The 17081-nt window shown below is 33.0% G+C and overlaps 2 protein-coding genes across 2 annotated transcripts in view; one reads left to right on the forward strand and one right to left on the reverse strand.

Annotated features, from left to right (window-relative positions):
* Positions 1-17081, reverse strand: part of LOC127879229 (glutathione S-transferase-like) — a 252638-nt gene that overhangs the window by 204291 nt on the left and 31266 nt on the right. The gene's annotated exons all lie outside the window — the stretch shown is intronic.
* Positions 6794-13706, forward strand: LOC127872760 (uncharacterized). The gene is made up of 4 exons (XM_052416176.1): positions 6794-6861; positions 7103-7595; positions 8121-8299; positions 12897-13706. Exons 2-4 carry the CDS (start codon positions 7122-7124, stop codon positions 13315-13317), a joined length of 1074 nt encoding a protein of 357 aa, XP_052272136.1. The 5' UTR covers positions 6794-6861; positions 7103-7121; the 3' UTR covers positions 13318-13706.

A 17081-nucleotide genomic window follows, 5' to 3' on the forward strand; every position in this document is an offset into this window, starting at 1 on the left:
CATATACCGGATTCATCACAAAATAATACATCAAACGTGGGTCTGCATTCTATCAGATCCATGTATTACAAGATAAACTGGGCCATTGTTAACCGCAGCTTTTGAAATATCTTTTTTAAGTTTCTGTCACTGACATTTTTTGGTTCTGTAAATTGATAATGCAATCACAATATAAGATCATTTAATTTGTTTTTATGATTATATGTTTAGAAGAATTTAAAAAAAAGTCTTTAAATAAAAATGTAGAGGTAACACGAAGTAAATATAATAATGATAAATACAACTTTTAAGTCGAAAATACACTATTATGGTATGGCGGTATTTTTATGATTATCCATAAGTAATGGTATTGTACAAGTGCATATTTGGACTTACGTAAGCAGACAGTCTTAAACCGAAATTAAAGGGCCTATCACAGATTTGTGCATATATTGAAGTTTGTCGTTAACTGCTTTATATTGATAAATGTAAACATTGTATCTAAATAGCTCCAGTAAACAAACAAGAATAAAATTAAAGAAAGAAAAAAGTAACCGTCAACTGGGCTCAAACCACTGACCCCTGGGGTAAGTCTATTGCCTAGAGCACTCGGCCATCAGTGCTCATACAATGAGTGATGTATTTTATACGTTATATAAGCAATCCTCGTAGTATCATAAAATATAACGATAACAACAGAACTTTCAAAAAAATTAAATCGTTTCGCGTTGCAACGTTCAAAAGATGCATAAAATGGATATTTAAGAGCATGATAAATGTTTAGTATAACTGGTTCCTCACACATATCATCACTACAATAAATTGACGAATCTAAAACAATTCTTTTTATTTTGTCAATTAACCAAATCGTGTAAAGGCCCCTTTAATTTATAACTTCGGAATGTATTATAAAACGATACTGTTAGTAACATGTACGTGTCTGCATATTTGATTTTATCTTGCGTTGTGTACATAAAAAAACACAACCAGACGTAAACGCATTAATGAGGATATGAGTTTACATGTGATTCACATTTATCTTCCTTAAGCGTGTATATCCGGCAAACCTAACGGAAGTCCTTATGGAGCAGTTACCAGTCGTTTTTAACGACAGAAACACAAGAATTCATTTTATTCAACTGCATTCCTTTCATCAGTATACGGATAGAAGAGCCATGTTAATTGGGAATAGCCTAACAATGACATGCAAACAATTACAACATGAAACGTGAATGTTTCGTAAATACGATCTTGTTTACACGACGAATAAATAATGGTGTAAATCGCATCCAAACTGATGGAATGCGTTTGCTTTTGACCAATCAACCGACAACCGTGCCTTTATTTAGAACTAGTCTTGTTCTTTTGATGGTCCCGGTGTAGAGTTAGCGTTCATCAAATTACGATTCAGGAACAACTGCAAAAGTCCTCATTCAACCGATAACAATGTCCATTATTTGGAGACTGGGGAGAATACTGAAGCAAATATATTACGTCAGTATGTTGTATAACCACGTACGTATCTTCTGACAATTTATGATATAAGAACGAGGATGCGTTTTATTGAGTGTTGAACATTCAATATTTAGGATAAACTGCTGATGTTTAACTGAATAATGCTTAATGAAGAAAGTGACATAAACATGTGCCTATGATAAATCAAAGCGCTGAAGGCACTGAAGTTGTTGGCTATTGCATAATTTAAGACTCAACTCATTTTTTTCAAAATTAATCGCAAGTTTGAAATTAACACAAGCCATTCACATTTATAAAGAGTGTGTCTTAACGCACGGGTTGAGATATGTGTGCACTTGTTATCATGCTTATTTTTTTATAAAGATAACCTAGACAAAATAACAACAGCATGGCCCTTTTTGACGTTCAGAAAGCATAATCAAAGTATTATGAAAATTGTAGTGAAAACTGAATATAAAGACAATTTGTAATCACCATCATATTAAACGAATATTGTTCGAATATATGCTTTTCTTGTTACACTAGCAGTTCACACGGTGTCAACAACTCTGACCTAAACATAGGTATAGAGAACTAATGCGCTTTTGTCGGCATAGCTGTTTTACCCAGTTTTTCACCTTAAATGACTTTTACATAACGCCAGCAGGCACGCATAAATGTATTCGAATAGTTCATAGGCTGATTGAGATAAAACCTCTGAACTTTGGCTACATCACTGTGTCTGTGCTCAGCGCAAAGGAAGAATCACTATTTAGTGTAAGGAATTCCGGACTACTCTCTGTATGTTCAAATGACACAAATTGTGGCCCAGTTACAATTACGCGTTAAAATCCATCTCGCAGAATGTCAAGGTCCGTACTCGTTCACTAAAGCGTCCGGGGAATATATGATTAACTGTCGATAAACACAGTTTTGCTTTCAATGTGAGAAAACAAACAAATAGTATAGTGTCACGATAAGAGGAAAATCGTTAAATTATCCAACCACAAATGTTTGCCGTACTCGGTCAGCAAGTCTAGAAATCGTTCTTAAACGCCTGGATTGGCTGCCCTTATTTACAAGTTTGATATTTTGAATACAATTTTGTATCGAATAGCAATGTGCTAAAATGTGCCATTTAAAATTCGCGATAAGATTTTTAATGACCCTCGTCATGCGAAATTAGGTCTTATTCCATATGCGTCCATTATATGTATAGCCCACTCAGCCTGCGCATCTCTCAGTCTGGTCAGGAGATACATAATGATACATAATACATTGGCTGATTATGTAGCGAACAGCATCGCCTTTGACCAGACTGCGTAAATGCATAGGTTGGGCTTAAGATACGCTGGCCGAAACGCATAAGACCTATTTTCGCATGACGCGGCTATGAAAGTGTGATTTAAATGTGTCGAAAGAAAACTGCATGTAAATCAAATATTAACATACGATATATTTCGATTGTTAAGATATATAATCATAATAATGCATTTGAGGACACATATGATGTGAGCTCCCGTGGTATAATTTTTATCTACTTACACTAATACGTGGTACTCCCGAAGTATAATTTGTATCTGCATAAACTAATGTGTGGTTTGGCAATGATAAGTTAATAACACACATTTCATGCGGTGAATATGTGACTAACAAGTTAACAGACAGACAGACAGACAGTTTATTTTGACGTGTACAATGTACATCGTCAACAACACATTATGAAAACAGTATAATGTCAATTTGGATAGGTTCAAAGTTTTACACGTATTTACGCATTATTTACTTAGCTAACAAAGTAAATTAAATATAAAAACAACAAAGACAGAACAAAGGGGAAAAAAAAAGAAAAATGAAAAGAGGATGAACATTTAAAGCATTATTTCGTTTATAATAGATGTTCGAACTTTAAGTGATTCTTTTACAGAAAGACATACTTTTATAATTTCTATTTTATTATTCGATTGCAGTAAACTTAAATATTTATTCATAGATGGCTTTTTGTAATAACATGTTTTATGTACTTTTTTCTAATGTTTCTAAACGCCGTGCAAATGCAAATAAAATGAAATTCATCTTCAATATCGGTCGAATTGCAACACATGCAGTAACGCTGATTTCTAGCAACGTCTCTTGCATAACGACCAGTTTGAATATGTAGTGGATGGGCTGACAATCTTAATCTGGTGAAGAAGTATCTCCAATTTTTTGGTAAAATGTCTAAGTAGGACTCATATTCAAAATTGATTTTAAAATATCGATAAACATCTAACATCGAACTATTATATAAGGTTCTATACCAGTCCTGTGTAAAGTTATCATAAACTCTGCGTTTAAATTCCTCTACAAATGAGTTAATCTCAATATAAATAGTATTTATATCATCAAATGCATAACTAATACCATCAACCATTTTTAACATTAAATATCCAATTATGACAGCCTTTATGATAGTATGAGACGGCCAAGTTATTTATGGTTTTAATAATGATATTTTCAGATCTACATAATATCTTAAACAAATATTTAATGACACGGACATATCTATGTATATACATGGGATATCTACCCAGCTCACCATAAACACATGCATTGCATATGTTAAGTTTACCTTTAATAATCGTTTGCAAAATTTCAAATGGATTCGTTCAAGTTCCTTAGATTTAGTATAGTCCCAGACTTCCAAAGCATAATTTAAAATGGAACCAACAAATGCGTCAAACAATTGACAAAGTATCTTCGGCTTTAAATCATAGTCATTACATTTAGACAATAAAATATTCATGGCTTTTAATGCTTTACCCGTTAGGTTTTCCTGATTCAATGTGAAACTCCCAGTATAATTTAAAACAACCCCAAGATAGTTAAAATCATTCACAACTTGAACGTCATGACAATTGTAGGTCCACTTTTCATTTGGAAATAATCCGCCTCTTTTCCGAAAAACTGTATTTTTTGTTTCTCTGTATTTAATTTCAATCGCCATAAATTACAATAATAATATAGATTATCTAAATGGTTTTGAATTTCATCGGGCGATTTATCTACAATAGCCATATCATCAGAAAATAAAAGTAAAATCAATACAATGTCGTCAATATTCAATCCGGATTGTAAATCATTTTGTAAAAACAACTCAAGATCTTCTACAAACAAAGAAAATAATAACGGTGACATAACTTCACCCTGTCGGAGCCCCACTGCGTTAGAAAAATAGTCAGAATTTGAAGACAATGACTTAACACAAGATTTAACTTTTTGATACATGTCTCGAACACACACAATAGTTAAGCTTTGTTTTCAATTTAATTATTTAGGAACGTTAATTGCAAACTTTATTTCAAAGTCAGCGTTTACGCCGAGCTATTTATATTCGGTTTTAGCGATTACAAAGCAGTTTGTTGAGAACAAAAGAATGTTTCCCAGAAACAGCAATAGTAGCATGCACTATGAACAAGGTTACACAACATCCCACTATACTTGTTTATCAGCATCCATTAATAGCCTCAGATGCGGTCGTTATCGTTCTTAGCGTAGTTAAGAGCAGACCGACTTGCAACTCGTAGTACCAATCTTAGTTGTTCGCAAGCGAACAGCTAAAACAATTCATCCCATATTTATGACCACTTCGGTGTTACATCATAACGCCTATGATCATTAAGTTGATAAATCATTGTGAGAAAAGTCAATCCAGTTTGCGTCCCAAAAAAAAACATCGTAACTGTCTGCAGAGAATACACAATTCATGTTATTAAAAGAGAGGCATGTTTTTGTGTACCGAAGAGGAAGCTCATACATAACCTTTTTTGTGACGATTTGTCTTGAAACAAAGATTATGGTGGACATATCCCTTCTAAATATACATCATGCTAAATTACATCAATAATTTTAACTGTCTTATTGCGTAGTCGATTGTGATAACTTTCAACAATCTACATTGCAGAAACACATTATGTTCAGAGTTTTATGTGTTGCATGTTAGAATGCAGATGCTCTTTGTCTTTCAAAATGTCTTACTATAAATTGAAACAACTAACGTGTTTGCTATTAAGAGATATCTTCTATAACGCCTGATTACTTATTGAGATGCCGAAATTGTATCTGTGAAATTACAATTTATATCTTTTAAGGCCGTTTTTTTCTTTATAGTACAAACATGTTCTATAAAAGGAACTTCTAAGTTCTAACGCAATAATGACGTATTTCATAATCATTAAATACTGTATCAATGGATTTCTTCACACGTATTTAAATAATAAAGTAATAAAATATCCGTATCGATAATGATTCCGGAAATTATCATTAAACGAACAATACCACTTTAAAAAAGTCTAAACACAGTGTAAAAATATATTTTTCGCTGGATATCAGTAAACAGTTAAAATCTCAATCGAACACGCAGCAAAAAGTATCCATTTTATGCCGCTCAATATCATGTGTGTGAAATCATGGCTGTGATTAAAGATTGACGCATTAATCTCATGAAGAACCCATTCTTTAAACCTAATGGTCCATTCTTCTCCATTAATATTCCCTTAGGCAACAAAGGGTTGAATGTCGTGTCTTTAAACCGATGTTCCATTCGGCACAAAAATATTACAAGCATATAATATTTATATGTGCGATTTTGACGTAAGAACAAACATTCGTTATGCTTGATGTGATACTTGTACATTACATGTGTTAGACGTGCGGTACGCGTTTGTGTTCAACTGCATGTTTCTTACTAAGTATTGCGTTCTGAACATAGAACTAACACTATGACATCTATAATGGAGACTATATCATTGTGGTAGCAAGAAATTATAATTTTGCAGCAAGCACTTAAGTAATTTTATGTAGCGTTAGGCTGCGTGAGTGATGAACATGTAGAGCTTTTCTAAAAGGTACAAACACGAACCAAGCATTTAATGTATTTTTTACAATGTGTATGGGATACACGTTACAACAAAGGAAGATTATATCTTTAAGTTAAAACAAACATGTAGCGTTCAAACTGAACAACACGCGTGAATTCATTTATTATAAAAACAGCATTTCGCACATGTTTTTTTAAACAAAATGCAATACAATTTTAACGATCTAATAAATGTATAAATGCTTGCTTTTTATCGAAGAGTTTCTTTTTTTTCCCATTTCGTTTCTTTTAACGTCAATAACACGCTCTTAGACTTAATGTTGACTTTAAGTTTTAAACACACAGCACCCAAGGATCATCCCACAGAGTCGCCGTTGCTAAGTAGCCAGGACATTCTGCACTTCCCCGTTGCGTTATCATACAAACCGGATGGCGCGCAGCCTTACAAATCACGAATATAACAAAAAATAAACGCCTGCATACTTCTATATATTGCTTTGAAAAACATTTCCTCTCCAGAAAGAAAAGCTTACATTGTGAGTAAAGCCACATTACGGGATTTATCGAAGGTAATTAAGGCAACTTTGTAACTTTATAGGGGCTATATATAAACACGTTTGTCCTTTATATAATTAATAACATATATATTTATTTTTTCTGCTTGTTGTCCTGCTACACGTTAATGCTGTATTTTTAATAATGGAACATGTTGACGTTAAATGGAATGCGAAAAAAATGTTACACACGTTTGTTAGAAAACCTGTACCAAATGCTTCATAAAGCGATACTTTATCGGGACATTTTTTACAGGTTTAAACCAACGTTCAAAATGCTGAGTTTCGCATTCACACTGTCGTTCGTCTTGATCGTCGTACAACCAGACAGAGGTGCGGCAAAGCCAACTATGGTAGACATATGCGCCGGATGCAGTATGAAGAATGGCGTAGGCTACATGAGACATACTGATTGTAACAAGTTCGTCCATTGCTACGAAGACGGAGACAGCAAAGTCATTGGAGTAGTACAGGAATGCGGCCCGAGAATGGCGTGGGATCAAGACCTCCTGACTTGCGTCGCCTCATCAACTTGCGCCGCTTCCTCTGGCATATGCGCCAGTGCAAAGGACGGCGCAACATTTCCTGACCCGGTCAATTGTATAAGTTACTGGAACTGTTGGAATGGGTATCCGACCAAACACTGCTGCCCAGATGGTCAGTATTACAAAGAAAACACCGGTTGTACGCTAGACAGCTATAATAAATGCGATGGATGGTGCTCCGTGTATCAATGGCCTACTACAAAATAACGTGCAATAACATTCGACCGGTCCCCGGCAGTGCGGGAGAATATGAGCAGTACATTTCTAGGCTGGGACTGGGTCCGCAGACCTTGTCCTGTTGGTTTACAGTATGTGCAAGAAAACTGCGGTTGTACGAAGTTTTCTGTTTTAGAATTGGACCCGTCATGTCAGCCGGAAGTGCATCTGCTATTCAATGGCTCATATGACCAGTCGGGCACTTATGTTCGGTACGAGAACCTTGATATAAGGGGTGGGAGAGGATTCTTTAACGGTGACAATAGTCAGCTGATAATACCGTGATTTACAAATATAGAAACCGACTCGATTATCATCAAGGTGAAATACACTTTCAACCACAGAGACCTTTCGCGACCACACAGTATCATCTCCAACAGCGACTGAGGCCTCACTCCATCCATTCTCATCACCGAAGACAGCCAACGAATCAATTTCCACGTTGGTACAGTTACTAGATCGATGAAGTTCGAGACCGTTGTATCTGTAAACCAGACATCTTCTTATGATAAGGAAATTGTCCTCCGATTCAACAAGGGGGTGCTTGCTGGCCGACTGGGCTTCGATTCGTCCGTTAAGTTTGGAATCCCGGGGTTTATTCGTGGGACCCACTGCGCTCTTCATGTAGGCAAGGCCGACGCGGCCAATGGCGATTGGTTCAAGGGAGAGATGGAAGAGTTGTCAATTAACATGTGTGACATTTAAAGCGACACGAGCGTTTATGATTGATAATTTTGTAACCATATAAGATATTTCTAAAGTGTGACCACATGTACAGTTTTAATTCTGCTTTGGATATGGCAAAACATTATGTGTTGGATAAACGTATAGTAGTATGTTCTCCCATATGATATGCAGTATTATGTTTAAGTTTTGAAATGATTAAGTTCATGGTCAAGTTCTATTTATTTATTTTTTTGAAATTATTGCTGGTATAATTTTATTTTACTTACTTATAATTTTACATTGATCTTTGTACTTTAATTACACACAATAACATTTGTTGTTCAACATTCTTTGGAAAATACTCTTTCCATAACATGAACTCCTCTAATGTATTTAATATGTTCTTATAAACTTAAAAATCTATTGTAATAGACACCGTTTTTCGTTCATGTAAAATAAATTTTATACATACATGTGTGTTGTGAAATATTTACCTACGCTAAATGGCGTGTACATGGTCAGCCTTTAACTATATTTTTAAAGTAAAGACGTTAGGAAATACAGTTGTATTTTTATTTATTTTAATCAGTTGAAAGTAAAACGCCGCAAATAAAAAAATACATGTATAATTTAAGATTCGTAATATTTTTGTTTAGCATAACGTTCATTTTACTAATAATTTTCGTTTTCAGAAAAAGATGTTTAACGATCATATTGTGAATAAATGTGCGATGCAACCTTGATATACATGTATTCTACCTGATTTATTCAATAGTAAATATATAGCCCGTCTGCAAACAGATATGTCAGAAATGTGTTTAACACGCATGATTAATCTTAAGTTATATACAAATATAGTAGGCATGCATTTTGTAAATAACAAAACAATGCTTTCACTTCCGATTCTGTCAAATTTCAAATCAAAATGTCTCCGATCTTTCATAATACAGAACGTTCTTGATTGAACGTGTGTGATGGATCACACTTAAAAAATGTCGTTGTGACGAGATACAGCTATGGTAACGTAGATGATTTGAACGCTAAATACATACACAACGTGTTTCTAAATAATAAATAAAACGCGTCAGAATGAAACTGCAATATTGGGTAACGAATTATATATCCACACACTTTCTTTGCGACCCTAGGTTTAATTGAGGATCAAACCGAGTTCGCCTAATCCCCACCTTGCAGCGCCATGCGCTGATTGAACGAATACATTTCAAAATATACATATAGAAAACTTACCGGCATAACAAAAGTTTCGTTTAGTTAAATATCTTCAATAGAAATCGGCAATTCTCTAATAACCATTTATAATGATTAGTTAGCGGATTTAATAAGTTTCAGACAAGTTCGTGAATAATAAACAAGAAATATCTTTAAAAAGATATACGGCGTTGATGTTGTAATGTTAGCGACCAGTGAAATGAGACGGAATGAAGCGACCATGTATTTTAATGAAGCTAGTGAGTGATAATAAGATAATATATTAGACTGTATAAACAAATAAGAAATGAAGAACAAGAAGAGGTGAAATTATATGTTTTATTGTCAATAAGTATTGTAATGTCTAGGTTTTCATAATTGACTGAGTAATACATTAGTTTCATTAGGAAAGAAAACATATTCGCCACTGAAATACTATGAACATAATGCTGGAATGAAATAAAAAATAATGTGTTATAATGTGTTAAGATGTTAGTAGTATGTAAACATAAAAGACTCAATATTGCAAGCATCGTAGTGATATGATTTGTTTTGTAGAAAGACAGAACTTTATATAAAAAACGAACAAAACAAAGTACAAAGAAACATATTAACACTAATAAACGCAAATCTGAATTAGAATAAATCAAAGACATATATATTTCTAACACCTATATATTTCCTTAGTATATGGGGCTACCGCCCCCAAACCCCCGCTATGTCGATAGTGGTAAACAACTGCGTACCGGTAAAGTGCAATCTAGCCTGTTTTTGTAGTGTTAAGTGTGGCCGCGACGGCATGTAAGCAATAGCTTCTCTTAATTGTAGAGACATGTGATTAATGCTATAATGCTTCGTTAACTAAGGAAAAACGTTTCGATGTAATGTTAAGAGGATGTTTTTAATCATGACAGGTTTTTTTGTAATTTACGTGTTATTTACAATATATTCATATTTCTGTTCAAATGATATGCATCCAAAGTTTACGTTGATTTTTGTATTATTAACCAATGCACAATTCAGATTTATTCATTTGGGACCTATCATGAATAAAGGTCATCTAAGGTCAAAATTGACGTTAAACAGCAACGCCGAAAATGATTAATGGTTAATTTAACAGATTGTTGGATATAATATGCATGCGAATGATTCGCTTTAAACACACGGATTCTTTATTACATCGAAAGGGCTTGAAAGTTATGTTTTAAGTTTGACTTACAGATGCTCGACATACATGGGAATATAAAAGCACACGAATTCCGCAGATTTAACGCACATGTGCAAACGGAAAACGACCCAAAGACGTATAAGTTCAAGAAAATGATGCAATGCATGCTTAGGTTCAACGGGCTTATGTTAAAATGAAGGTAAATGTCATATATTTAATTAAATAATGTTTATTTTTTATGAAATACATTCTATTATAATCGTACTTAAACGCTCTCGCTGCCTATGCGATATATACGTCAATATACCTGTGGTACCAACAACATGTTTTTACTTGTTTAACTTCCATTGAAGAAAACACTTAACACTTAATTAATTGAACATTCATGAGACAAACCAACCTTTTTCTTTATGAAACTGAAATAAAATGCCTAGTGGTGTATATCTCCGTTGTATAATGCTACATGCTTTTGAGCTCTTAGTTTCTTATTGTCCAGAACATGAAGTGAATGATGTAAAACTGGTTCTAAACTGGAACCTATATTGTTTTTCTTTAAATATTGACAACCCATGCTTATTTGAGAGTATTGAAAAGAACGTAAATCAAAGTTAATTCACTTGAAAAAAGAACACACTATCTTTATTCTCGAAATAGATTACCCATGTTAAAACAATTATATAGTATTTAAAATCTGATATATCCCTATGAGCAACAAAGCAAAAACACATTGCTTCTAGTTCAACAATTGAAAAGATGAAACACAAACATTGATTTCAAGGTACAGAAAATCTTATGTTAAATCACCAGAAAATATTTGGAACATTGCGAACAAATAGTTCTATGTTTGCATACTTTATTTGAAGGAAAATTCATAATTCAGTTATTAAGTTACATTACATTTCACACATTTGTATATGGCATCTGTTGCCAACCAACACGTCTACGTATATTGTCTACATTATATATGTATATATATATATATATATATATATATATATATATATATATATATATATATATATATATATATATATATATATATATATATATATATATATATATATATATATAAATGCATGTATTATAATTAACGTATTGACGATACAATACCATTAGTATAGTTTATCGAAAACAACCTTTACTACATAAACAAGTTGTTTAAAACAAACGATTTCATTATGCGACACAATCATAATTTATGCATCAACGCTGATAACAAAGTCGTTTATATAAAATGTGATAGAACGGTGTCTTGAAATTAAATATGAAATAGCACGTTGCAAGGCAATCGTTCGGATGCAATGGTGTTCAGTCAACCAAACCTTTTGATGGGAAACTTCACACGTAGTGAAATGATCATGCTGCATCTTTTGACGCGTAGAATGCGGAAACAAATATAAAGGGACAAAAACATACGCCAGGTTTTGATGTGTATTTAAAAAATAATAATCAAACATTCATCGTGTAATGTTGTGATTTGGAATCTTACGGTTGTGTATGGCTAGCAAATCTAAGCGATGATTTGGTTTTGTTTCCTTGATCCAAATGTTTGAAATGTTTATGCTGTTGAAATTGCTGAATATTGTGCTTATATTAATTTCACATGAAAATGATTCATTATTTAAAAATTGCATTCGCTTCGTCCACGCCAACACTAGAAACTAGTATTGTATGGCTTTTTTTTCCGTATGCTTTATTACACCACATAACGTCATGCACAGATGAAATGATACAAACTTCCGCCCCAAAATTGTAATTGTTATGATACTATAACATTATAAATTCTATTATACGTTATATTTATCCAGAATGATAAGATGAAGATGGGTTAATACGTACTTATATTTAGGAAAATTATTATAACTAACACTTAGACTTTGTAAGAGAGAGTCATCTCAGTTTGAACGTATTTCAATGTCACGACATAGTCATGGTATAATTTAATTAATTTCGCTTAAAAAAATTAGTTCAACATTCCACTTCTATGTATTTTTTCGTTATACAAATTTTTTGTGCATATACACCAATATTATACATGTGCATTGTTTGAGAAGGGAGATATGCTGCTTCGATAACGCGTTCATAATTGCAATTACCTTTATCAAGTTTGATGATACGTCTTAACACACTCATAAATGCATTTTGTGCAAAACCAGTCTATTAAATATTATATTCAGAAAATAATATTCGACTTTTGTCAGTTTAGCATTCAAAAAGAATCGGATCCTTCACAATAATAACCAATAAATCTCACGAATTGAGACGAAACCTTTTTCACCAAACCAAGTGCCTTTCTCCAACCACAGAGACCTTTCGCGACCACACAATATCATCTCCAACAGCGACTGTGGCCTCACTCCATCCATTCTCATCACCGAAGACAGCCAACGAATAAATTTCCACGTTGGTACAGTTACTAGATCGATGAAGTTCGAGACCGTTGTATCTGTAAACCAGACATCTTCTTATGATAAGGAAATTGTCCTCCGATTCAACAAGGGGGTGCTTGCTGGCCGACTGGGCTTCGATTCGTCCGTTAAGTTTGGAATCCCGGGGTTTATTCGTGGGACCCACTGCGCTCTTCATGTAGGCAAGGCCGACGCGGCCAATGGCGATTGGTTCAAGGGAGAGATGGAAGAGTTGTCAATTAACATGTGTGACATTTAAAGCGACACGAGCGTTTATGATTGATAATTTTGTAACCATATAAGATATTTCTAAAGTGTGACCACATGTACAGTTTTAATTCTGCTTTGGATATGGCAAAACATTATGTGTTGGATAAACGTATAGTAGTATGTTCTCCCATATGATATGCAGTATTATGTTTAAGTTTTGAAATGATTAAGTTCATGGTCAAGTTCTATTTATTTATCTTTTTGAAATTATTGCTGGTATAATTTTATTTTACTTACTTATAAATTTACATTGATCTTTGTACTTTAATTACACACAATAACATTTGTTGTTCAACATTCTTTGGAAAATACTCTTTCCATAACATGAACTCCTCTAATGTATTTAATATGTTCTTATAAACTTAAAAATCTATTGTAATAGACACCGTTTTGCGTTCATGTAAAATAAATTTTATACATACATGTGTTTTGTGAAATATTTACCTCCGCTAAATGGCGTGTACATGGTGAGCCTTTAACTATATTTTTAAAGTAAAGACGTTAGGAAATACAGTTGTATTTTTATTTATTTTAATCAGTTGAAAGTAAAACGCCGCAAATAAAAAAATACATGTATAATTTAATATTCGTAATATTTTTGTTTAGCATAACGTTCATTTTACTTATAATTTTCGTTTTCAGAAAAAGATGTTTAACGATCATATTGTGAATAAATGTGCGATGCAACCTTGATATACATGTATTCTACCTGATTTATTCAATAGTAAATATATAGCCCGTCTGCAAACAGTTATGTCAGAAATGTGTTAAACACGCATGATTAATCACAAGTTATATACAAATATAGTAGGCATGCATTTTGTAAGTAACAAAACAATGCTTTCACTTCCGATTCTGTCAAATTTCAAATCAAAATGTCTCCGATCTTTCATAATACAGAACGTTCTTGATTGATAATACCAAAATTTTAATTGTTATGATACTATAACATTATAAATTCTATTATACGTTATATTTATCCAGAATGATAAGATGAAGATGGGTTAATACGTACTTATATTTAGGAAAATTATTATAACTAACACTTAGACTTTGTAAGAGAGAGTCATCTCAGTTAGAACGTATTTCAATGTCGCGACATAGTCATGGCATAATTTAATTAATTTCGCTTAAAAAAATTAGTTCAACATTCCACTTCTATGTATTTTTTCGTTATACAAAATTTTTGTGCATATACACGAATATTATTCATGTGAATTGTTTGAGAAGGGAGATATGCTGCTTCGATAACGCGTTCATAATTGCAATTACCTTTATCAAGTTTGATGATACGTCTTAACACACTCATAAATGCATTTTGTGCAAAACCAGTCTATTAAATATTATATTCAGAAAATAATATTCGACTTTTGTCAGTTTAGCATTCAAAAAGAATCGGATCCTTCACAATATAAACCAATAAATCTCACGAATTGAGACGAAACCTTTTTCACCAAACCAAGTGCCTTTTCAGTGCAAACAATCTTTCCGTTGTTACGACATTGATATGAACATAATTAAATAAGACTTTAAAGTGATTTGTTCCGAGTGTTTTCAACCGTAACTTTTCGTACAATCATAGAATTTCTCTGAGACGTGTAAGAACACTTACAATGCTTGAATTATAAGTTGTCTCAAAATAAAAATTATCTTTAATTGAATTGTTGTATACGTTACACAACGAATAAGGGTCTGTTTGTTTCAATGGCGCTTAGTTTAAATAAACAAACGTTCAAACTTGCATTCGCAAAATGGAGTGTATGCAAAAAGGAGATAAATGTGCGATGATAACTCTTTCGTTAAGACATTCCATTGACAAAGGTTTACAATAATAATTTTGCTATTTGCCACCCAGCAATATCATTAGTCAAAATAATGAAGATTTGTAGAAATATATCAAATGTGGTGATTGCTTATTCATTCTGTCATCGCACTCCGTGCCGCAATGAATTCTCCACAAGAAGTGGTATGATAGTTTGATAAGCCGGTGTCAAGCGGCACTTTTATTGCATAGATAAAATCAACGTGGTTTATGAACAAGGCATGACCATCTCGCCTAAATAAAAATTTAAACATGACAAATCACTTTTTTAATGCATGACATGCAAGCATACGATGATGCTCTCTACCCTATTGAATCATGAACGAAAGACCTGCATACGAGGAATAAAACGTGTCCACATTTTAGCGCTAAGAGAAAATTCATACTAACGTAGGTTGTACTTAGGGGATTGTACTTAATAACACATATTATTTTTTTACATTCATATTCATTTCGTACTTTTGTTTCTTAAAAATATTTTCTTGTGAAGTAATACGCTCATCGCCAATATTTCAATTTTTTAAAGCAATTTCTTATTACAATCTTATATTTTACGATAAACTTACATTTGTCGTGAGAAAACTTATTCGTGTAAACTGGTCTCACCCGTCCATCTTCTTATTTGCATCCGTTTATTTGAAGTTAAGATCAAATTACGATCGCACAGATGTGACAGCGTGTGCGTTTTTATTTTTCATGTCCAAGATACCCAAAGGGTATATGATATATCGGGCAGAAAATCGTTTTTTATTGTGGTCCGCGGTTGACAGATTTTGGAGTGTATTAAAGTTTGTCATTAAATGATTTTTATTGATAAATGTAAACATGGGATCATAAAAGCCCCAGTAAAAAAAAAGAATAAAATTAAAGATAGACAAACATTTAACCCTCAACTGGGCTCGAACCACTTAGAACTGGAGTAAAAATCTATCCCTTAGACCACTCGGCCATCCGTGCTCGTATAAAGTGTTAAGTGTTTTATACTTTATATAAGCAATCCTCGTAGTATCCAAAAATATAACGAGAACAACAGAACATTCCAAATGATTCAATCGTTTCGCGTTGCAACGCTTTATAATATTTAGGTTTTTAAATCCTCAAAAGATGCATATAATCGATATGTTGGAGCATGGTAACAGTTCAGTGTTACTGTTTCCTCACAAATATCATAACTAAATAGAACATTTGCAATTCTGAAACGATTTTTCATTTTGTCAATTTTCCAAAAAGTACCCTTTAAGTCACACGATTAATTAAGTCGTGCCCAAAGGTTTGTTGTCACGGTCTCGTTAATACGACTTACCTGATGGCTGCCTTGAATAACTAATTCATTCTCACGACAATTTAAGTCATTCTCATAACGAGTTATATATGCAGTTTGCCCTTCTTGATACATGCTCTTTAATGTTGGAACATGTAATGGGCCTATGTTTCTGTATTTTTTGTTAACAACACATCGTAAGTACTCGCAGTGTATTGACAAAATAAACCCACTTTTATCGTTGAAATAAATAAGTAAAATAGCTACAACTGTGCTCAGCATTTTGTTCCGATTCAATCACTTGAGCATTAGTATTAAATCCATAATTTGATATAATATTTAGGATAATCAATATCATGTTCTGTATTAAGCCTAACCGATTAAAATCCTTTAAATAGACACAATCAAGTCATCTGTATAATGTTTTATGTTGTTTAATTACTATTTGATCTCACAAATAAATACTGTTTGATGTAATTATTAAAGCAAACTATGTTTAAAGAAGATGTGAATTCGGAAAAAAATCAATATCAAATGCAAATGTCAACACTTACTTTCATTTTTTTTAAATTAAAGTCATTTAGGTAAGACACTTAATAGGTGCAACAATAAATGGTGTCCTGTTCATTAAGATAACGGTATGGTGCATTAACAGAGATCTAATGCTATT

Source organism: Dreissena polymorpha, chromosome 1, assembly GCF_020536995.1.
Source record: "Dreissena polymorpha isolate Duluth1 chromosome 1, UMN_Dpol_1.0, whole genome shotgun sequence".
Lineage (NCBI taxonomy): Eukaryota > Metazoa > Mollusca > Bivalvia > Myida > Dreissenidae > Dreissena > Dreissena polymorpha.